Source organism: Tursiops truncatus, chromosome 3, assembly GCF_011762595.2.
Source record: "Tursiops truncatus isolate mTurTru1 chromosome 3, mTurTru1.mat.Y, whole genome shotgun sequence".
Taxonomy (NCBI): domain Eukaryota; kingdom Metazoa; phylum Chordata; class Mammalia; order Artiodactyla; family Delphinidae; genus Tursiops; species Tursiops truncatus.
In genome coordinates, this window is record NC_047036.1 from 94774740 (window position 1) to 94799093 (window position 24354).

At 39.1% G+C, this 24354-nt stretch overlaps 1 protein-coding gene across 1 annotated transcript in view; it reads left to right on the forward strand.

Annotated features, from left to right (window-relative positions):
• LVRN (laeverin) overlaps positions 1-23986 on the forward strand; it is an 80576-nt gene extending 56590 nt beyond the window's left edge. Inside the window, exons 11-20 of the mRNA XM_019940860.3 lie at positions 1517-1593; positions 2244-2383; positions 4476-4531; positions 8271-8424; positions 9854-9948; positions 11888-11995; positions 12732-12899; positions 13121-13258; positions 20194-20269; positions 23112-23986. Coding sequence (XP_019796419.2) covers positions 1517-1593; positions 2244-2383; positions 4476-4531; positions 8271-8424; positions 9854-9948; positions 11888-11995; positions 12732-12899; positions 13121-13258; positions 20194-20269; positions 23112-23252 — 1153 coding nt within the window. The 3' untranslated portion in view covers positions 23253-23986. The remainder of the gene's footprint in view (positions 1-1516; positions 1594-2243; positions 2384-4475; positions 4532-8270; positions 8425-9853; positions 9949-11887; positions 11996-12731; positions 12900-13120; positions 13259-20193; positions 20270-23111) is intronic.
• The last annotated feature ends 368 nt before the right edge of the window (positions 23987-24354 follow it).

Sequence of the window (24354 nt, forward strand, 5' to 3'; positions counted from 1 at the left end):
ATGGTGACTGTATCCTTGAGGAATAATTCTGTGCATGTCTGCCCATGCACTTATCTGTGCTTTTGTAGCCATACCTAAAATGTTAGAATTATAGATCCCAGATTCAAACCTTAGGTAAGTCTTATTCAAAATCTCTGAGTTTCATTTGCCTTATCTATAAAGTAAATGTAATAACATATATCCCAGGGGATTATTGTAGAAGTGAAATGGAATAATAAGTATAAAGTGGCTTAGCATTCATCACTTTCTCCTCCCCTTTCCTTCTCTTTCTTGTTAGATAATTTTCAACTGTTTTTTTAAAATAAATTTATTTATTTATTTATTTTTGGCTGCGTTGGGTTTTCGTTGCTGCGTGCGGGCTTTCTCTAGTTGTGGTGAGAGGGGGCTACTCTTTGCTGCAGTACACAGACTTCTCATTGCGGTGGCTTCTCTTGTTGCAGAGCACAGGCTCCAGGCTCGTGGGCTTCAGTAGTTGTGGCATGTGGGCTCCGTAGCTGTGGCTCACAGGCTCTAGAGTGTAGGCTCAGTAGTTGTGGTGCACGGCTTAGTTGTTCCACGGCATGTGGGATCTTCCTGGACCAGGGCTCAAACCTGTGTCCCCTGCATTGGCAGGTGCATTCTTAACCACTGCACCACCAGGGAAGCCCTTCCAACTGTTTTTGATAAAATTTTTGATCCTCAGATCTCATTATAGTAAGTATCAGCACAAATGAGTAATTAATTTTCATATATCACCACCAAAATTTTCAAGTTGTCCTACTCTTTCTTTAAAACCCCAGGGGCGGGAACAGGAGACCTGCAGGTCCCTTCTCCCTATGGTATTTCATGACTTGTGAGAAGAGGTGGCCTTAGCTATCACATAAACAGAGACCCTCAGTTCAAAGTCTGAGAAACCGGACTTTTGAGCGTTTGAGCAAGATTGGAAATAATTGCCCAAATTCCAAGTAGTGTGTCTCTTCAGATGACTAATGTCCTCCCTGTGGTCAGCGACTTCATCCAGGTCATGTCCACCAATGTGGGAAGAATGCCAGCATTCAGGTAATATGAATAATCTGGCTGATTTTTGTTGAACACTTTTCAGACAAGGAGAAAGCTTGAGGTGGAGAAGCATTTTGAAATGTTTGTCAAGCTTTTTCTTCTTAACTGATTATTCAACTCTCTTGGCACAGATGGCTTTGGGTCTGTCTGTAGCATTTGAATAACCCCTGAGTAAGGCCAGGTGGCTGTAATTTAATATAAACAGGCCTTGAAATTTTCAGATACAGGAGAGTCTTAGTAGCTACCTTAAGTTATAAAAAGAAGCAAATCTATAAGACACAAGAAGAGAGTAAATAAATAGCCAAAGCAAAACTGACTTCTGAAACAACAGTGAATAATTCTAAGTGCAAAGTCCTGCATATCCACAGGGAATGGCCAAAGAATTTGAGTTCAGTTATTTTATCTTATTTAATATTGGCTCAGAGCTGATATTCTTATGTGTGAACATTAACTGAATTTTTCATTTTTTTCCAAAAAGTGACACATGGATTGTACCTATCCTTTGGATAAAAAATGGAACTACACAGTCTTTAGTCTGGCTAGATAAAAGCAGCAGTAAGTAACAAATTTTAAAAAATATCTCCACATATATATGCAAATATATATGTGTATGTATATATATATGTGTGTAAACATATATATATTTTATATATATATATATATATATATATATATATAAAGGCAGAGACTTAAATGTTGAAATGTCTATCTTTTTTTTTTCTTTCTTTTTTTTTTTTTATTTTGCGGTACGCGGGCCTCTTACTGTTGTGGCCTCTTCCGTTGCGAAGCACAGGCTCCGAACGCGCAGGCTCAGTGGCCATGGCTCATGGGCCCAGCCGCTCCGCGGCATGCGGGATCTTCCCAGACCGGGGCACGAACCCGTGTCCCCTGCATCGGCAGGCGGACTCTCAACCACTGCTCCACCAGGGAAGCCTGAAATGTCTACCTTTTGGAAAGCTATCTTGTTTACAACTAAAATATTGTATCATTCTTGTTGAACATAGAGCTTTAAAGAAAAGTTTCTGATCAAAAGCCATTATATGTGAAAAAATATAATTATGTGGTAAGATCAATGCGTATTTTACAATATCTTTACTTTTTGTTTTATTGGACTTATTGTTTAGAATTAAGAGGGTGTAGTACAGATGTGTAGTAAAATATTTTTAAAATGTACCATTTCAAACTTTTCACCTGTTTCTTTGTAGAAGTATTCCCTGAAATGCGAGTTTCAGATTCTGATCATGACTGGGTGATTTTAAATTTGAATATGACTGGATATTATAGAGTTAACTATGATAAATTTGGTTGGAAGAAATTAAATCAACAGCTTGAAAAAGATCCTAAGGTAAGGTTATATTTTTACACCTTTTATTAAATATCATTAATATTGCACTCTCTAGCCTTTAGAGGTTGAGCTTTCATCAACCTGTCTGGTGGGAACCTGACCCCTGTTGCCACCCCTCACCCCAAGGCATACTGGATTTTTTTTTTTATTCTTAGAAAGGAGAGGTTTTGGTTGAATGCATTGTGTTTTTGAACATTAATCTCACTTTTCCACAATAATTTTACCTTTCTAGGTAAAAAATCAGAAGAATTTCCTATTAACCATTAATTTTGTGATCTTAGGCAAGTTAAATGTTCTGCTTCAATTTCTTCACTTTAAAATGGGAATAATATCATATCTTTCTTATTCCTTATGAGGATTAGAGATGATGTAAGTAAACATATACTTAAAATTTCAAAGCCCATAATAGGTGCCAGTACGTATATGCTAGAAAATGTTAATTTTCTAAAAACTGTATTTTCACCCTCCCTCAAAGGAGACAATTTAATTCACAAGGTATCAATAATAATCCAATATTGCTTTAAGTTGTAAAAACAACTGTAAATTATTAGGCAACATAGAAATATTAAAATATTGGCTAGCTCTTATCAGTCAGATTTTAATTGGTTGAATTAAACCAAATCTCCATTGGTGCAGATGGGTGCTGGCTTAGAGGTCTATAGAGTTGGCTCTGCTGTGAAATCTTGGGCTGTTCATTTAGTCTCTATTCATAAAACTAGAGAGTTGAACTAAAAGATATCTTAGGTGTCTCTCTCTTCAAAAGTTCTGTGAGTCACATAGCAGCCTCTCTGGCAGAAGAGGCAGTGCACAGCATACTGGTCCAGAGCTCGGGTTCTGGGTCAGGTAGACTTCTGTTCATATTTCTGTTCATCATTTACCAGATGTGTGACCTTGGGCCTCTTGTTTGCCCAGTCATGCCTTGGGTTCCTTATCAGTGTAATAATGGGTGTAATAGACCTTAAAGGGTTGTTGTGAAGATTAAATAAGGTGATGTGTGTAGTATGTTTAACAGAGGCCTGACACAATTTGGGCATTCAGAACATGATCAGTAATTTTTAAAAATTATCATTGGTCTTTTGAATAAAGGTACAAAAAACAGTTATAATAATACTTTATTTAAAAATCTTTTTCAGAGTAGCTAAATTCTTTTTAATTTCTAAGGGCAGTCTTAGCCACGGAAGCACTAGGTCATGCCATTATAGCTATGATTTCTTGAAACCCTTGTAGATTTACTTATTGGAAAACTGGGGTCAGTTATTCATACAACATAATTGCTGAGCAAATAAAACATTTCTATTATTAATATTAATCTAGAAAATGTAAGTGTTATTATTACTGCCAGAAAGGATATGCGGCTACAACAAAGGAAAGAATTAAGCCTGGCTTGTTCAGATGCTTAAAGGGATGTTGTGAAGATAAATTTTCTGGGACCACATATATGAACATGCTGGGGAGGGTATTGAAGGACTGCTGTAGGAAACTTTGGGCACCCTTAGGACACAAGCTGAGACAGAGTCCTGTGGCCTGACAACGCCAGGGAGCTCAAACCGAAGCCTGAGGAGTTAGGTTGGCAGTTGACTCCTGCCTTTTCATGATTCAAAGGGCTTTGTTGGTGGTATGTGTCAAATTAGTAAACTCTTGAGAAGAGAGATACCGTTGAAAGGAGTACCTCACTATTGCCAAAATAGAGCTAAGTAATATTCTCTAAGGCTTCCTATGCCAAAAAGTCCCCTGACAACAATTTGGACGTTGTGATACGATTTAATGTATACTTTCTGTTTTGGAGAGGCCCTTTAAACTTGGCTTCCTGTTTTATTTTTTAACATGCTGTTTTTCACAGAGTATTTTGGCAAAACTCTCAGCCATATTTAAGCCTTATGATTGATGTCTAGAGGGATCACTTATCAAAAGCAGATGTATAATAAATAAATTATGGGAACTATCCTTAGAAATGAGCATTTCTCTGTACATAATTCACATGAAAGTGCTTTGTAAGCAGCAATGATCTTTAATGTTGTTATTATTTTGAAAGTTATTTTTTCACTAAAAATGTTCTCATCTTTTCCTGAACATTTTTGGATCTCATTTGCAGGCTATTCCTGTTATTCACAGACTTCAGTTGGTTGATGATGCCTTTTCCTTGTCTAAGTGAGTATATTTTCTTCTTTCATCATTTTAGCGTATACCTTGAGAAATTTATAAAAATAATAACCTCATCACTATGAACTTGGTTCTTTAGTACATATAGGCCCTAACTTATTAAGATTAGGATCAAATTCTGTGGTTATTGTGGAATTTATGATATGAAAGTTGCTAGAATATGCAACAACATGGATGAACGTTGAGGACATTAAGCTATGTGAAATAAGCCAGGCACAGAAAGACAAATACTGTATGTTTCTATTTACATGAGGTACTTAGTAGTCAGAGTCAGAGAGACAGAAAGACTGGTGGTTGCCAAGGGCTGGTGCAGGAGGGTGGGAGGGGGCAATGGGGAGATATTGTTTAATGGGTACAGAGTTTCAGTTTCACAAGATGAAAAGAATTATGGAGATGGATAGAGATGATGGTTGCACAACATTATGAATGTATTTTTTTAAATTTTTTATTGAAGTACAGTTGATTTACAATGTTGTGTTAGTTTCTGCTGTACAGCAAATTGAATCCGTTATACATATGAATGTATTTAATACTAGCGAACCATACACTTTAAAACGGTTAAGAAGACAAGTGTTATGTGTATTTTGCAACAATAAAAGAATTAGAAAAAAAGGCAATTCAAAAAAGTCATTATCAGGATAAGAGCAATAACATCTACTACTATTAGAAATGAAAGCCACAGAAAACAATGTTTTTTACAACAATTTGACAAGAAGGAATATGTTCTTTCTCAAGTCAAAACTTGGTAGTTAATTATATGAAAATCGTATATTTTCAATCAAATTAACTTTGGTATAATAAGGTTTAAACTGATTATGGAGAAATTTTGAAAGACTCTTAAAGGAGCAGCAAAGAAAATTCAATGTTTTAAAAGGAAGCCCTGGGCTTCCCTGGTAGCACAGCGGTTAAGAATCCGCCTGCCAGTGCAGGGGACATGGGTTCGATCCTGGTCCGGGAAGATCCCACATGCTGCGGAGCAACTAAGCCCATGTGTCACAGCTGCTGAGCCTGCACTCTAGAGCCCGCGAGCCACAACTACTGAGCCCATGTGCCATAACTACTGAAGCCCGCGCGCCTAGAGTCCATGCTCCGCAACAAGAGAAGCCACAGCAATGAGAAGCCCGCACAACACAAGGAGGAGTAACCCCCGCTCGCCACAACTAGAGAAAGCCTGTGCACAGCAACGAAGACCGAACACAGCCAAAAATAAAATAAATAAATTTGTAAAAATAAATAAATAAAATAAAATGCCTTTCCATGAGAAAAAAAAAAAAGGAAGCCCTTAAAGGAAAACCTTTAGAAGGATGCAGTAGAGATGATGTAAACAGAAAAAAGTAATAGTGTTTAAATATTTATAGGATTATTGCAAAATGTATAAGAATCATTATTTTAAAAATCTCAATCAAGAGTAAAAACTTAGGTAAAATACAAGTGATTCAGACTTGCGTTTGTAAAGATTGCTAAATGTTTGGGTTTTCTTGTGTTTTTTTTGCGGTACGCGGGCCTCTCACTGTTGTGGCCTCTCCTGTTGCGGAGCACAGCCTCCGGACGCGCAGGCTCAGCGGCCATGGCTCACGGGCCCAGCCGCCCCACGGCATGTGGGATCTTCCCGGACCGGGGTACGAACCCGTGTCCCCTGCATCGGCAGGCGGACTCTCAACCACTGCGCCACCAGGGAAGCCCCTAAATGTTTAAATGGATAAATTTAGGAAGATTGTAGAAGATGTATTCATATTTTTCTAAGATACTGGAAGTTATGGAAATAAAGTAATTGATGTATCCAAAAAAAAAAAAGTTTCTGGAACTAAATAGATTATCAATTAAGATTTTGAAGTGATTTTTGTTACCCAATGATGATGACTGTAGGTATAATTTTAATGAGCCTGAATTTTAGTGTATTACAGAATTATTGATTTCATTTATATTGGATTTACTCAATATAAGCCCTGCTGATAAGTTTCTAACCAGGAAAATGAATATATGCTCAGAACTTAAATTCCAGACAGTAAAATTAAGGAGTACACATAATAAATGATGCAGTGTGTTCTCTCTTTCTTTGGCCTGTTGTATTTCTTGAATGAAGGTCTGCGTATTTTATCCTTCGTTTTTTTACTACTTTTCCCCATGTGATGTACAGCACATTTCCCCGCCCACTACTTTGCTGAAACATTTCTCTAAGATTATCATGACTTTATACTGTTAACCACATCCTCCTGCAAACTTCTTTTTTGACTTCCTGAGGCTCCAATATGCAAACCTAGTTCTCCTCCAGGATCTGACTTCTCTTTTTCCTGCTGCCGTGAGCATCCTTAAGACCAATCATGGTTATGTTATTTTCTTCTATCTTTCCTCTGGATAATTCATGCCTTCTGATGGTTTCAATGATCATTTTATGATGTACATGTACATGCCTAGCAGATATAAGGTACGCAATAAATGTTTATGAAAGGATATGTTGATGACTTCTAAATCTAGGTGTCTATTTGTCTCCTCCTGTCTTCTGTTTATCCTGTGGTCATTTAAATTCAGTACCTTAAACACTGAATTTTATTTCTGTCTCTAAATTGCTCCTGCTATCAATTTCTCTCTGTCTGTCGAAGCTACTACTACGTTTCCCATCCCCACACTTGAAACATCAGAGATATCCTTGACTGCTCTCTCTCTCTCTCCATCTCCCATCAAGTCATCATGTCTTATCTATTCATTCTGGGGTTCTCGGGAATGTCTTTTGGATTCTCACCTCACTTACCACCTTCACTGCTTCCGTGCTAAGCCAAGCTTCCATCACCCTTTGCCTAGCCTATTGCATTAGCTTCCGGCCTTTAGTCCTTTAGAATTCTATTTATATTAGAAGTCCATTCTGTTTTCTGCAGCACAGTTGCAACAAAATTTTAAGGTATTGATTTCATGATGTTACCCCGGCTGTTTAAACACCTTCCCACCCCATGTAAACTCTTCATCCTGATACTCAAGGCTCTCCACACTTTTGATTTACCTTACCAATTAACTCCCATCTCTCACTACACATAAAAGAAATTCCCTGCCTCGGTTAACTTGGTCTGCCCATCACACTAATTCCCACTTTATCTTCTTGCCCATCACACTAATTCCCACTTTAAACTGCCTTCCTCTATCTCTCTACTTATTCCAATCCTACCCTTCCTTCACTGCTTTTCTCAACTTCCTTCTCCAGAAGGCCTCCCTGCCTCTCGCATCACATGCGTATATTTTTCTTCTTTGCTACTTTATTGTATTCGTTGCCTCTGCTAGCGCCTTTGATTAACACCTTCTTACGTGCAAGTCTCAGCTCTTCACTAAGTAATAAGCTCCTCGCTGGTAAGCAACAGGAGTGTCCTGTTTGTGTTCACTTGTTTTGTGTTCCTACTAGTATCTGGCAGAGCATTAGATAGAGAATGACTTTTAATTAATACTTGTTGAATGGAAATTATAGTCTCTTAAGAATGTATACCAAATGCACAAATATTCTAGTGCCTGACAATCAGCCCAACATTTGGCCTGGATTTTCTACAACCTCCAAGAATTTGGGCACTTGAACCTATCAAGCTGAAATTGAGGGTCTGTCCACATCGCTTGGGTTCTACTTCATCGATGAGATGGCACTTTTACCCTCTAGCTTCTTGATTTCATATACCTTATTGAAGTCAGGCACTGAAGCATGGAACAAATATGAGTTTTTGAGTCTGTGGGTTTTTTTTAAACCAAACAGAAGCAGTTATATAGAGATTGAAACAGCACTTGATTTAACCAAGTACCTTGCTGAAGAAGATGAAATCATAGTGTGGCATGCAGTTTTGGTGAACCTAGTGACCAGGGATCTCGTTTCTGATGTGAACAGCCATGATATATATCCACTGTTAAAGGTAATTTCATTCTTGTTAGATGGTTTTTTTTTTAAATTTCTGTCTTCCTCCTTCCATATTTTAGATAGTGTCTGTGAAAGCGGTCTTTCCCAAAATAATAGTCTATTTGTTCTGTATATATTCATTTTCTTAGGAATGGTTGTTTACTCTTAGAAGAAAATACCTTAGTCATAGACCTGGTCTAGGAGATGAGTATGAGAGAAGTTTGGACAGTTTCTTAATTCTTGGTGAGGTATAAATGTGTCTTAAGAAACCAGAAGTGGATGGAAATGGTATGCCTTTTTTTTCTTATTAAAAAAGGATAGTATCTATTAACAGCTGTTTCCCTGAAAGATTGTTAGTCTAACAGAATGATTTTTCACAAGTCTATATCCATGATTTATATCCTCTGATTTATAGGGCCGGCACTTAAAACCAGAGAGTTATATTCCAAAAAAGTAAACATTTTGAAGCTGCTTTTGATATTGGGAAGAGAGATGGCGAAATTAGAGTTAATGAATGAAGAAATAACCATGCCAACTTGTCCTTATAAAAGGGGAAATTTCTGTTATTAGATCTTTAACAGTGATCGTAAGAAAGATGGCACAGGTAAAACCAAAGCCGAAGTTTGGGAGCAGCCCCTCGGAGAGTTAAGGGCCGCAAACAAAACAGCAAGTGTATTAGGTGATGATTCCAAGTGAGAGTCTGGGGCAGTCTGAGGGCGAGATCGCAAGCACTTCGGGGTTCCAGACTTTCTTTTATCTAGTGTACAAAGTGCTGATGGGAACGTACTTGAATGTGGCATGGCGACCAGTAGGAGAAGGCACTTGTTGGTGGGATCACGTTGGTTCACTGATAACATCTGATCACTGGTTTTGAGTGAAGAAGTAAAAGCTAATGTTTGTTTTTAAAAATTTCAATGAATAACATTAATTTATTCTGAGGGATATATTGGTAAGTGTAGGACTATTATAACCTTATTATTTACCAGCCGATAGCTCAATTGAAGAAATTTTATTTTGGAGTCAGGGCTTAAATTAATCCAAGGCATAAATCAGTATTCCTTGTTTTTTTAGAGATATATATATATACTAAGCATGGAAGTTTCAAGGTAGAAAGTTTGTTTTATATTTCTCCATGTTTTCTCTATTTTAAAGACAACTGGAAATGTTTGGGTGATAGTAAATGATAAGAATGTTTGATATTTATTGAGTTCCTACTATGTGCCAAGCAGTGTGCTGACACACATCATATTGTTTACGTATTGCTTACGTTTGAGGAAACTGAACCTATAGAGGTTTTAAAAGGTATACATTTAGTGACAAATAAAGATTACTTCTGAAGAAATATCTGTCACCTCTCTGTTAATGTCTTTTCAGACAAAGAGAAAAGCAGTGTAAATTGGGTGTTGTGAGCAGAACTAACAGTATATTTTCTTTATTGTTTATAGAAGTATCTGTTAAAGAGACTTATCTCAGTATGGAATACTTATTCAACTATAATTCGTGAAAATGTGGCAACATTGCAGGATGACTATTTAGCTCTGTAAGTACTTTTTGAGCAGTGATCATTGAATTAAATAATTCATATTAATGGATAGGCTTCCAGATTCATAAAATAAGATACTAATAGTTATGATTCACTGAGAGATTTGTGTGCCATTTGAGAATAGTAGATTTGGGATTGGTGAGCTACATGTATCCTAATAGGAAATAGTAGTTTGGGAATCTTAATTTACCTGCGAAGCACATACAAGTACACACAGGAATTTATAGCTTTATATTCTCCAATCTTAGGCTACTGGTTGAAATCTTAAGTATGTCGTACTATTGATGAAGGGTTGTGTTAAGCAAAACCAGGCTATACAAACAAATTGGAGGGTATAGGAAGGATACACGGGGAAAAAAATCCCCTCTGTATATTCTTGATGACAGAGGGAAAAGTTCCATTATTTATGTCAGACTGAAATTCTAACATTATGCAGATATGATTAGGGAGGTTGACAGTGAACTGTATCAGTCATCTGTGTGTGAGCATGACCAAGTATTGCAAATGATTTCCCCATCATTGGTTCGGCTAGGGGACTATGCCTGTTGTCATGCTGCTCTGGAAAGGGGGTGAAAGGCAAAACAGGGCTGCAGTACCGCTGGCCTCCCTGTGACACAAGGTTTGTGTGTGTAGGCTGGGCTTCCAGATTTAGCGAGGGAATCTGTGACCAACAATGAATGGTACAGGGATTATATTTACAGCTCTAGTCAACATCAAGCCGAAACCAATTAGACCAAGTAAGAAATACAAAAGGTGGGGTTATTCTCTCTCACAAGTATCCTTCTGAGAGGGGAGAAATTTTAGAGCTAGGGCGTGTGAATGGACAAACAATGTGGTTGGATTTACGGACGCATGGAAGACAACGGGGATGAGCTAGAATGGAAAGTGGGTAGGCAAGTTGTATAGGCAAACAGAAAGGCCCAACCAGGCAGCACCTTTGTTAACCAGCCATGGCCTTGGCTCTCCTAAACTGGCCTGAAGTGACCTGCTTTTTGTAGCATCCCTGGGCCAGTTCTCTTCAGAGCAATCTCAGGGAGTTAGACTGTGCTTCCAGAGAATTCCATCTTGCTGCTACCAGTTTGGGGTGGGTGGGGAGAGGAGTGAATGTGTAAATGAATGCTCAGAACTGTCTCTCAGAAGGTCTCCCCCCCTGGAGATTCTACCTCTGCTTATCAGAAGGTCAGGCCAGGCTGGGATGAAACTGGAGGGAGGGTGGAGCAATGGAGATTTGCCTCTTGGCATTTTCCGGAAACTCCTGACCCATTTGAATTCCTTTACCTTACTCCAAACTGCAACACCTCAAGGCACCGCTCATCTGGATTTATTTATTGTTCTTCTCCATGTTCTTTTGAACTGATTTCGTTTGCAATGGGAATGTGTACCTCTGCTCAGCTATAAAAACAAAGCAGAAACCTCCATTCTTTTTCTGGAGACAACGTTAATAGCCAGGAGGAAGAAGCAGAAGCTTAAGCCAGGAGAGGCTCGCTGTCGAAGGAGAGAAATAAACCATTCCCTCTGCTCTCATGTGTAGAGAAAGAACTTTATTTTTAAGTGTGTTATATCAGATACTTAAAAGTCATTTTTTGTTATCTGTAAGGGAGTTATTGTAGAAGGGAGGAAAAATAAATTGATAACAGATGTGGCATGTGTGTACACCCGGGTGTGTTTGAGGGAGATGAAGGAAGGCAGTAATTTATTTCTTACTTTCAGAAAGTACCAGTCTTGGAGCTTATTTGGTGCCTGAGAGCCTCTCAGCAAATATTTCCCTGAACCTTAAATACAGTTGCCATCCACAAAGGCTATTTTTTAACAAACCTGATGTTATTGGAAGGATGTTTTCAAATACCCATCTTTTTATGAAACACATATTCTTGGCGGCAGAAAAAATCAATGCAGTAATGAAAAATACATGTTTTTCTTTGATATTTCCTTCAAGAATATCACTGGAAAAACTTTTTGGAACTGCATGTTGGTTGGGTCTTGAGGACTGTCTTCAGCTGTCAAGAGACCTTTTCAGAAACTGGATGAACCATCCAGAGAATGAGTAAGTGTAATATTGTAATTGCCCTTCTTTTTGTTCTGTTTCAGCACCAACAATTTCTCTTCCTTTTGATGCTCTTACTCTGGGAGTGAACATTTTGTTTTTACTTAGATAATCTCTCTCTCTTACTTTTTTTTTCATATGTCCTTTAAAACACACACACACACACACAATTGTCTCATGGAGGTCTGTGCATAGCAATAGATTAGAATTTATACACGGAATTGTCATCCGGGACCTCTCATTGCCGGTGCATTCCCTAATACGCACCTGTGGTTATCTCGAGTCTTATTTAGGTTGTTCATTATAGTTATTTATTCACATATATAAAAGTGCATCAGTACATCTCTTTCTGTGTAAGTTTGCAGTCTCACTGACACCTGAGACCAACACTCTGTCATTCTGGTGTTATATTACCTTTAAAATATGACCTCAGTTGGACTCTTAGAGAATGTGATAATAAGATATGAAACCAAACTGAGTTATCAACATACACTGTTGGTACTGTTCTAATTTACTTCTCCCTCAAAACTCCTTAGTTTCTAAACTAATTTGACGATCTCAAGATGTTAATATGAATGACAGTTTTCACAATTGCTTCTCTAGATTCCTACTTTTGATATTTATATCTGAGATCACAGACATTTTTTCTAGATTTATACTTCCAACTATATGACAACCTAGATTAACATATAACTTAACTGCTATGAAAAATATCATTGCATGTTATACCTTACAGAATACCTTATCCGATTAAAAATGTGATTTTATGTTATGGCATTGCCTTGGGAAATGATAAAGAATGGGATTTTTTGTTAAATATCTACAACAATAAAACAAAGGAAGAAGAAAGGATTCAACTTGCTTATGCAATGAGCTGCAGTAAAGATCCGTGGATACTTAACAGGTGATTATTACAACTTACCTTGAAAGGGCTCTTGGTGGAGGAATGCAATTAATAAACCAAAGGGAGAAAAATAGAAATGAGCTAATATAAGAATTAATATGAAACATACTTATAATTCAGTAACTTAGAACCATATGGGATTTTAGCTCCATTTATTTAAATTTACTCTTTCCATTGGATAATGTTTACGTATTTATTTTCTGCCACATGTGCTTTTACAGATATATGGAGTATGCCATCACTACATCTCCATCCACTTTTAATGAAACAAATATAATCGAAGCTGTGGCAGCCTCTGAAGTTGGCCGATACGTTGCAAAGGACTTTTTAATCAACAACTGGCAAGCTGTGAGTGAAAGGTGAGGAGGAAATGGGAGACCTCTCTTTCATTTAGTTCATTGGTTTGGTGCTAGTGGCTCAACTTTAGTCTGGCCAGGTCACTAAAGTCCTTTGCATTGACTAGAAAACTGATACATTTTCCTGCGTTTAGTCTCACCACAAACTAGCTGTGTGAAAGATAAGGTCACTTATCCTCAGTTTTGGCTTTTTTTGTGAATGTAGATTTGCATGGGGTACTTATCTACCTCAATTTCCCACTGTGCCCACTAAGAATCTTGTCTTCAGAGACACAGATTAGAGCAAGTCATGTTTTTTGGTGTGAGTGTACATCATCCATTCATTTCTTTTGTGAAGTCCATCACCATATCTCTAAGAAACAGCAATGTTCATTACTACAGAAGCTTGGATATTGCTTGTGCCTTTTGTCAGATTCCCTTTCTGTATCTGGCTTCCATGTTCTTGAACTTTTTATGTTTCTCACCTTTTAAGATTAAATCTGCTTGCTACTTAGCCTGCCAGGTAAAATAGACGTTGAAATGCACAAGTCAGGCAGCATACCCTCAATAGCTGCTCTTTCTAGAACATGACTTAACCATACGTTCATTTTGCGAGGGGTGGGAGGGTGGATCAAGCCTTTTTTTTTTTTTTTTTTGCGGTACGCGGGCCTTTCACTGTTGTGGCCTCTCCCGCTGCGGAGCACAGGCTCCAGACGCGTAGGCTTAGTGGCCATGGCTCACGGGCCCAGCCCCTCCACGGCATGTGGGATCTTCCCAGACCAGGGCACGAACCCGTGTCCCCTGCATCGGCAGGCAGACTCTCAACCACTGCGCCACCAGGGAAGCCCCAAGCCATTTTATTGAGGGGCTTCAGGGGAGGGTCGAAGGGCTGGGAAGACAAGGAGATCTGACAGCATCCTTCTCCAGGCCAGGATCTCCCCAGCTTCACAGTCTCTGAAAGCCTGAACCATGCATTCTTAAAAGCCTCGAATAATATGTCCTACAACTATTCATATACTGAAGAGTTAGCAGATCAGAGTAGACAACAGTTCAGGTACATACACAGCTGTAAAGTTGGAAGATACTTTTTGCAAATAAATTTAGGTCTTTGGAACAGAAGATATATTTAGAATATAAATGTTTAAGAATCTGAATATGGTTCTCTTATACAGCAAAATAATGGAATGTTTTTCTTTTATGGACATGTATTGAACACCTTCACAATACACCAAAAAATGTATTTTTAAATCAGAAATTTTAAACATGTAGATAAAAGCTCTTTTGTACAGTACCATTTTTCTGGCTCATCAGGGGGACATGCATAGCATACTCACAATATTGAGAAAATTGGCCTTATCTCTTGTTTTAAATTATCATTCTAGGTTCATTGTTCAGAGAGCCTTATGACCTTGGGGGTAAACTATGTCTTCCATTTTTGTTTAAGTCATTAAAGGTAATGCCTTCCTTCCCAGGTCCTACTTCCCAGTGGGAATTTGGGAGTTGGGTATAAATCAGAAGTATTTACTCAGGTCGCCTTGTTCCATGAGGTTTCAGAGGTTCCAGCCTCGTAGGGCTGTCTGTTACATTCTGTTCTCTCTCCCTGGAGCTTGTATCGAAGGCTCTGACCCCCATCATGCCCCCTCTTGGGCTGACATGCCTAGCTTTGCCTGGACTGGAAGCCATCTGCCCTCTTGCTGCCGTGATCATTTTGCTCAAGATCATTCACTTCAGCTACAGTCCCTGACTGTTTTCTTCCAGAGCATCCTGCGGAACAATCTAGCAGCACTTTTGGAATTAAACTGCTGAGAGAACAGCTCCTTTAAAAAATAAGTGATGATTTTCCTGAGGACCCAGATTGTAATCACCGCAGCCTATCACAGTCTCCATGCCTTCAGATGCCCTGCCGGGCCCTGAGAAAGATGCAGCTTTAGGTGGTTCCTACACCTAAAGACTCCCAAGCCCACTCTACCCCTTGAAAATCAGAATCTGCCAGAATAGGGTGCAAAATCTATACCTTTTTCTAGCACCCCAGGTGACCCCGGTGTAGTTTAACATGGAACCAATTGACACTGGATTAAAAAAATATCTAAGCCTGCATTGCTCAATATGATAACTACTAGCCAACATATGGCTATTTAAATATAAATTAAGTACAATTAAATAAAATTTAAACTTCAACTCCTCAGGGAATTCCCTGGTGGTCCAATGGTTAGGACTCCACGCTTCCACTGCAGGGGGCACAGGTTCAATCCTCGACCCCTGGTTGGGGAACTAAGATCCCATAGGCCTTGTGGCACAGCCAAAACAAACAAACAAAAAATTCAGTTCCTCAGTTGTACTAGCCTTGTTTTAAGTGCTCAGTGTGGCCAGTAGCTACCGTACTGGACAGCTCAGATAGAGAGAATTCAACTCGACAACACTGCTCTAAGGGGTAAAACAGCCTCTCAATTTATTTCTCCTCTCTTTCTATACCATACACAGCACATGTAACTAGTTAAGCCCCCCAAATGGCTTTGAGCAACCCATGGGAAAGATTGCTCTTAATTTAAGTGTGTGCTAATTTTTATTCCTCAGAAGAACTTTTTTCTGCATTTGGAGAACAGAAACATGTTTGCAATGCTCTCTAAAAAGTCCATTGTCTGGCAATTTAAATGATTTAACTGTATTAAATACGAGTATAGAAGGACTTCCTTTAAAAAAAAAAAACTCTAAACAGGTATTTCATTATCCCTACGAAGGTCTTAGAATTCTAAATGCATTCACTTTTAACCATGGCTTAAATGTTTTTATCTTTTATCAACAAAATGCCATGCTCATAAAATAGATGCCTTTCCTTTTCTGTTTATGATACATTAAGCTCAGTTACTCCTCTTACACATTCTGCTACAAAAAGTCTTTGAGACTCAAATAAATTTGCCTTCTACATCTAAAACATTTATTTTTAGGTTTCGATTTATAGTCACCAGTCTTGCTGAATTTTGCAAATGATTTTGAATAGACAGTAATATTATATATGGATTGTTAAGAGGAAATAAAAGTTCAAATTAATAATTAAAATGTTATATACATTAAAATGGCACAGGAATGCTTACCTTGTTCTTTGTACATCAGAATATTTACTCAGCACTTATTAAACAATTATATTTGACATGAATATTTGTATGTCACCAGTCTTCATAAAATGATAAAGTTAGTATAAAAGTGTAAGTAAACAAATGCAATGACAAATTAAATTTTATGTTATTTAAGTGAAAAGGATTTATTTTAAATTTGCTATAATGTGACCGATCACTCGCAAATTAGCTTTGAAACTGGTATTTCTCCAGTGCGTTTCACTGAGCGTTATTCATGGAGACACTGACAAGCCTTCTGTAAACAAAGGAGACAGTAGCCCATCGGTTTGGAAACTGTCTATTTTAACCTCCACAAATTCACAGTATATGTTAGCATCATAAAGCTCCAAGAAGCCCGTCAGAAGGAAATCTAGCATCTAGCCCAGCATCTTGTCACTGCAATCCTGCTATGCACCGTCTATGCTAATGTAAACAAAGTGTCACTCTGCCAGTAGATCAGTTGTTCCAGGCGAAAGACAGATGAGAAACTAAATTCTCTAACCCTCTCATCTGGAACTGTAACTAGAACAACATTTATTTATTGATGGCCTATTAGTTAACATTTAGGCCTTGGTTTCCTCTTGCATAAAATGAAAGATGTCGTATGTGATCAGCTGTAAAGTTCTTTCTGGTAATAAGAAGTTCTGGTTTTTCTATGCCAAGGCACAGTTAGTTCAAGCTGTTGTTGGGGGTTATAAAGTGATTAAGACACGGTCTCCGATAAATGTTACAGAGGACAGATGGAGAGTGCTCTAGGGATTCAAAGAGAAGAAGGGGGATTTGAACAAGCAGGTGGAAAAACTCACCTTCTACATGGAAGGGAGGACACCAGTAATTGCCTGGGGGCAAGGCTGAGAGTCCTACTTGGGACTGATCGTCATAACTGGCTGGAGCTTAGGGCCCTGGAAAGGAGGCAATAGGGCTGGTCAAGCGTTAGAGTTGAGACACTGCCAATAGCAGTCCAGGAACATCTGCTCCCCTTAGCCAGGCCCCAAATTCTTCCCAGGGAGCCTAATCTGAATATATATTTTGGAACACTTGCTTGAGTAAAACAACTTTGGTTTGATACTGCTTCTCAGTCCCACGTGCAGGGCACTGCACTGGTGGCTGTGGGGTATTTAGTTAATTGTTAGATGAGTTGATCTTTTGGATACTGATCCCAGTGAGGGAGCTTCCACTAACCATAAAGACATCTTTCAGGTTACAGAGAAATCAGTATGAACCTGCACTTGTGCATAGCTCCTATGAAGAAATGTGTGAATAGACACGAAACAATAGGGTTTTTGTGACTTCTTATTGGATGTGGTAGAAATGATGTTTGCTTCATGCTTGTTATGTTGCTTTTGGCTTTCATAAAACGATTCAGGCTTCACCGCCTACAGCAATACCCTAGCTTTATTTGAATATAGAATACAAGGTATCATCACTTTCAGACTCAACTGATCCAAAACGAATCTTACCCTCTTCTTCACCAAACCTCTTATTTCTTCTCCAAATATGTGATACTAGCTAAAGTCCTATGCTTGAAAAACTTACACTCTTTCTTCTTTAACTTTTTATTTTAAATTGGAGTCTCGCCGATTAGCAATGCTCTGATAGTTTCAGGTGCACAGCAAAGCAACTCAGCCATACATATACATGTATCCATTCTCCTCCAGGTTCCCCTCCCATCCAGGCTGCCACATAACATTGGGCAGAGTTCCCTGTGCTATACAGTAGGTCCTTGTTGGTTATCCTTTTTAAATATAGCAGAAACTTACACTCATTTTTACTTCTACTCTGTTATATTTCATGATGGGGAACATAGAGTTGAAAGGGTTAAATTGGAACAAACTGAGAGAATTAAGATGTTATCGGAGTGCTGTGTCCAAGCACTGGAGGGCCCATTTTCACTGCCTATCACTGGGTCAGGCGAGATAACCTGGCTGCCTCCATGCTTGCCTAAGTGGCCAAGCTTGCTGCAGGAAATCAGACATGGCAGGGGAAGGGATGGGAGGGGAGGGCAAATGTGAGAAAGGAGAGAAGTGGAAGGTGAGATGGACTAGAGTCCCAAATCACGCTGACTAGCACTGAATGTTATCAATTTCTTGAAAGGGCAACTATCCTGACAAACGTTGCCTCCTGTCTTCATGTTAATACCTTTGACTACTGGTGGGCTAAGCTATCTGTAATGTATATATTTTTGTTGAGTACTGTTTCAAAGAGATTGCTCTCTCAACCAGAAGGATAAATCATCTGTCTCAAAAATATCTCCTCTTGAAACTTTCAAGAACAGGAAGGAATGAAGTGTGCCAGGCACCCTGATAGGTGCTTCAGTGTACATTATCTCATTTAATCTCCATCCCAATGCTTCTAACTATATGTTATTCCCCATTTTTACAATTTATAAGTTGCCACAAGGTAACTTCAAACCCAGCCCTGCCTCTGGGGTAACCTTTCTCCTGTATTTGGTAGAAAAATTACACATTTAGCAACGTAGATAGTTTTCTTTTGTTTCCTACTTTTTTTTAAGTCTGGAACTCAGTTTCTTTGCAAATTTTGTCAAATTTCTTGAGTCATTTCACAGGCTTTTTAAACCTGGCCAACCAAAATGAAGAACTAAGAAATATTTCTTCTTTCCCCATAGAAACAGATTTGGTTGCCTGAATTATATGTAGACAGTCTTTTATCCTCCACTTTGCTGAAGTAGACTCAGCTTAAGTTATAGCTGGGAACTTAAAAAGGACAAAAGCACTGTGTTTCTCTCACCTTTGTCTGCATATCATGCCGATGTTAACTCTTACAATTTTTAATTTCAAGTATACATTTTTGAAGTAAACCAATTATATGTGTTAACTATCAACTATCAAGACAGAATCCTGATTCAACCCTTTCTTGTCCAGGCCATTATATTAACCTTTTAAATTTTCTTTCCTTTTTAATGCATCCAAAAGTCTTTCTTTACTTTTTTAACTACAGCAACACTTTGAGCAGGTATGTATCTGCTGTTTTTCCATAGCAACATTTCATGGCTGTTTTTCAGACAATTCTTGTCAGTTATTCAAGGTCACTAAACTAAAGGGGAAGTTTCAGTTACCATACCTGTTTGAGGGAGCTTAAGGAAAGCCAGAGTACTTAGCCCTCAGGGATCACCAACATTTTGAGAATCTCTTTCCAAAAAGCATATACAAATGCAGAAGTTTCAATAAGCTTTCAGGGTATTTTAGTCAGCGTTTCTGAAACTGATTCTATATTAACTACACTTTTTAAGGGGTATACTTTGAGTATTTACCTATTCTCTTTTTTTTTTTTTTTTTGCGGTACGTGGGCCTCTCACTGTTGTGGCCTCTCCCGTTGCGGAGCACAGGCTCCGGACGCGCAGGCTCAGCGGCTGTGGCTCATGGGCGCAGCCGCTCCGCGGCATGTGGGATCTTCCCGGACCGGGGTACGAACCCGTGTCTCCTGCATGGCAGGCAGACTCTCAACCACTGCGCCACCAGGGAAGCCCTACCTATTCTCTTTTAAAATTTCTTAATTTGGGTATGTGACATCTGTTCTAACCACTTCATTTTGAAAGATAAAAACAGTTGTTGTTACTGTTTTTAAGAACAGCTTTTTATATTTAAATGAAACTTTTAAAACTATCTGTTACACAAATCAATATTAAACTATAATTCTTTGTGCTAATAGACTTTCCTATAGCATGAATTTTCTATGAAAAGATGAAGCTAAACAAGTTCATATATGGTTTTGCTTAGATGTGGGAGTTAGGAATTAATAAGGGCTGCATACTTAGCATTTATCTGCTCTGTAGCTTTGTCTTGCCAAACATTTTCCACTCATGATTAGCATCTCGTTGCTTTGTAGGTATGGAACACAATCATTGGTTACTCTGTTATACGTAATAGGGAGAACCATAAGTACGGATTTACAGATCTTAGAGGTAAGTACTATAGATATTGTGCATTATAAAGACAATTTAGAAGCCATTTTTTGTGTAGTTTGGAGTTGCTAAAATTAAAAATAATATGCTTTTCTGAATTGTTACATTCTATGCTCCATTCACGGTATTATCACTGTGCAGGAAATGTCTTTTATTAATTATTATTTATTTATTTATTTTTGGCTGCGTTGGGTCTTCGTTGTGGTGCGCGGGCTTCTCACTGCCGTGGCCTCTCCCGTTGCAGAGCACGGGCTCCAGGCACGCGGGCCTCGGCAGTTGTGGCACATGGGCCCAGCCGCTCCGCGGCATGTGGGATCCTCCCAGACCAGGGCTCGAACCCGTGTCCCCTGCATCGGCAGGCGGACTCCCAACCACTGTGCCACCAGGGAAGCCCAGGAAATGTCTTTTAATTCTGTCTTGCTCTTGAAATAGAGACCATTCTTGTTCATGGAGGGTTGTACTTCACCTGAATTATTGCAGTAGACTATGGCCCGGGCTCCCTGGCGTAGGCTGTTCTTCCCTCCATCCCATCCATCACATCACTGCCGGTCATTGCCCTGCTCCCAAAGTTTCAGTATCTCATCATAGTTTTTAGAAGAAATTTTAAAATCTTGTCATTAGCACATGAAGCCCTTCATAATCTGGCCCCTGCGTTACTCCCTAGCTTCACTTTTGCCCACTTCACCAACCAGTGTCAGAGAATAAGAGGCATAGGTACCCCCGAACACTTTTCCTCTAGTTACACTGTACCACTTAACAGAATTTCTTAAATTATCATGTTGTTGTACATTTCCCAGATTTCAGAAACACTACCTTCTGTCTGGGGTGCCCTCCTCATGCCTGTCCTTGGCTGGGTAATTCCTAATCCTCCTTTAAGACCCTGCTTCAACCACATATTCTAGGAAATTTTTTTTTTAATAAATTTATTTATTTTTGGCTGCATTGGGTCTTCGTTGCTGCATGCGGGCTTCTCATTGCAGTGGCTTCTCTTGTTGCAGAGCATGGGCTCTAGGCACGCGGGCTTCAGTAGTTGTGCCTCGCTGGCTTCAGCAGTTGTGGCTCACGGGCTCTAGAGTGCAGGCTCAGTAGCTGTGATGCAGGGGCCCAGTTGCTCCGCTGCATGTAGGATCTTCCTGGACCAGGGATTGAACCCGTGGTCCCCTGCATTGGCAGGCGGATGCTTAACCACTGCGCCACCAGGGAAGCCCTCTAGGAAATTTTTAACTAACTAATTTACACCCTCTCCTCCTCTGTGCTCCCAAATCATCCTATATAGTTGTTACTATGAGAGAGAGAGCAAGAACTGGTAATTCCTGAAGGAACGATCTTTGTTTGGGTTTTGGCCCGCCTGAGGCTGAGCTGTCAGGACCTGATTTATCAAGGATTCCCCAGACAAGAGAGTGAGGGGCACACCCAAAAATCCTGGAACAAAAGCTCCTAGAATCAACTGAGTTTGTGTTGATATCTTCAAAAGTGCCTCTGTTCATCTTTATCTCTACAAAACCCAGTAGTTTTGTTGTTGTTGAACGAATGAATGAAGTTTGCATAACTTTAGCAATCCCCAAAGTTCCAAAATTCTATAATCACTGATAGTTCATTAAAAAAATGCAAAAATGGATTTAACAGTAGTTAAATTATTGTAATTTTGAAAACAAGTGAGTTAGCTACCATGAATATCTTTGTCAAAAAGCTGTTAATGACCAACAGTCCTACTGCAATGTATTGGTTCACATGATAATATTGAAAACAATTACTAAAAATGGTAAATGAAAAGAAAGTCGTATGAATTCCTTTTCCCTCCACACCAGCACAGTTTTTATACACTCTCCTTATCTCTTGCTCTGGTCTTTCTACTCCACCCTGCTGGAGCCTGTCCTCACTCATGCTCTCAAGCACCCGTGAAGCCCCACACACACAGTCCCACAGACCCACATTCCCCTCCCACCCACTGAAGGTGCTCGATCGTGGGCAGTGCTGCTGGTGTGTGGCTCCCACTGCCTGGCAGGAATGCCCAGGTGTGGGAGAGAACGGGAGGTTTGCTCCTGGCCCCTTAATCTACTTTTTCCTAGAACCTTATTTGTTTTTTGCATTGTAGTTAGGCTTGACAACCCTATTACTACCTAATTTCAAGTACATTAGGGTTTATGTGACCTTTTGTGAGCTGGTAGGGTACACTGTCATTTTATGGTAATGTGTGTTCTGAGTTATAATCCAATGACACAGAAATAGACTTTTGGAATATGATTTATTCAGTTCAATTATTATTATCCCAATTATTCAATCGGGATCTGTCTGGCTTGAATGTAATATTGCAACGAACATTCCCATAACTGAATGCTTGACCTGACTCAATGAAGGAATTTAACCAATGGATGAATCCACTATAAATATTCTTAAATAAAGGGTAACATTTGTAAAGACATGGATGTTGTGTACCAGTTTTGAACTTTGGAAGTTGCAAAGTTTCTTTTGAAATAAGGAAAGGTCTCATTGTGTCTCTGTCTACAAATCTTGTGTAATATCCAATACGCATTCTGGAAATCTTTATTGAGCACCTACTATGTGCTTGGGGAGTAGAGCAGTGAGTAGAATAGACAAAGTTCCTACTTCCTGGAGCTTCCAGTCTGCATCGGATTCTTCAGGACTGGTGTGGTCTTCATCACATTTTCTCAGTCACAGTCTCCTCAGGGACACACCATATAGGGACAGACATTTCTACTCATTCTAACTGTCATCATCCATTCACAAGATCATGTCGCTACTTAACATGAACTTTGTCTTACTGTGCCTACGTGAGAAGTTCAGTTGCACTGATGGACCAACCGTCTCTTTGTCCTTTCAGCTGCAGCAGTTTTGCAGTAACATGTTGGAGGAGCACCAGAGACTCACAGTTCAGGCCAAATTACAGACAATAAAGAATGAAAATCTGAAAAACAAGGAGCGAAGTGCCAGGATAGCTGCGTGGCTACAGAAAAACACATAATTTAGTGGCAACTTTCGGCCCTTCTCTTGCATATTATAATGTGCTCACGGTTTTGTCTTCCAATATTCTGTGAGTCTGGAAAACCACACGTTTTGTTATTCGTATTTCAGTCACATTTACTACTCAGAGTCCTGTTCTTCCCCTATTGTCACGTTTGGCCCTGAGGCTCAGTGATTGTTGAGGATTTTGCCAATAATGCTGTATTTCTGGGGAAGATTTTGCTTCATGTTGGGCTATAAACCACATGATTTACTTTAAATGCCTTGGAAAAACAAATTTACCGTAGAAAGTTTTGCTTGTTCAGTTGTGAAGGCCAGTGGAATATTACATCATTGGGTAATGAGCACATTCTTTTCTGAGGGAAATACAGATTTGCAATACTCTAGGGTTTATTTAGTTCAATACTTAAAAGAGTAATGAGCAAATGACACAACAGTGTAAAGAAATAGAAACCAGAAAAATAATATTCACTAGAAGACAGACAAGCCAAAGAAATGCAAGTTTTAAAAAGAAGAAACAGACAATTTTGTGAGCCACATTAAGTGCCCCAAAGGCAAGAAATGTGTCTCCTCCTGCCCATTTCTCTCTCCCCAGTGCCTGCTGCATCACGCCACACTTTACTGGCTACTAACTTTATGGTGTCACAAAGAGACCTGGACTCGTAGGATCTATGAAGTACCCTTAGGATTGCTGTTGTGGAGAGCAAATGGAAAGCAAGGCTCTGCCCTGAAGCTCTTGACTGTAATTCACCTGTGGGACAGACACTCTTTCAGCCAAAATTTAGCAGCAAAAATGATGATGTCAACAGACAATAGCAATTATGGGCTAATCTCCATCGCAAAGGACAATGGTCAGATAAAGAGTAATAGAACTAAAAGATTAACCAGAGCATAATCTTTATAGCTTTGCACTCAGCAGATTAAGTTTGAAATGTGGTTTCATTTGGCCAAATTGAACCTGCTTGTAGTTTGGACAACTTTAAACATTTTCATCAATCACAAAGTATGGAATTAGCTTATTTTTGTTACCCCTGATTTAATCAGGACAGCTAAGGCAAATCATCCTACTCTAGATTTTGTGTGTATACCATTTAATTCTTGTT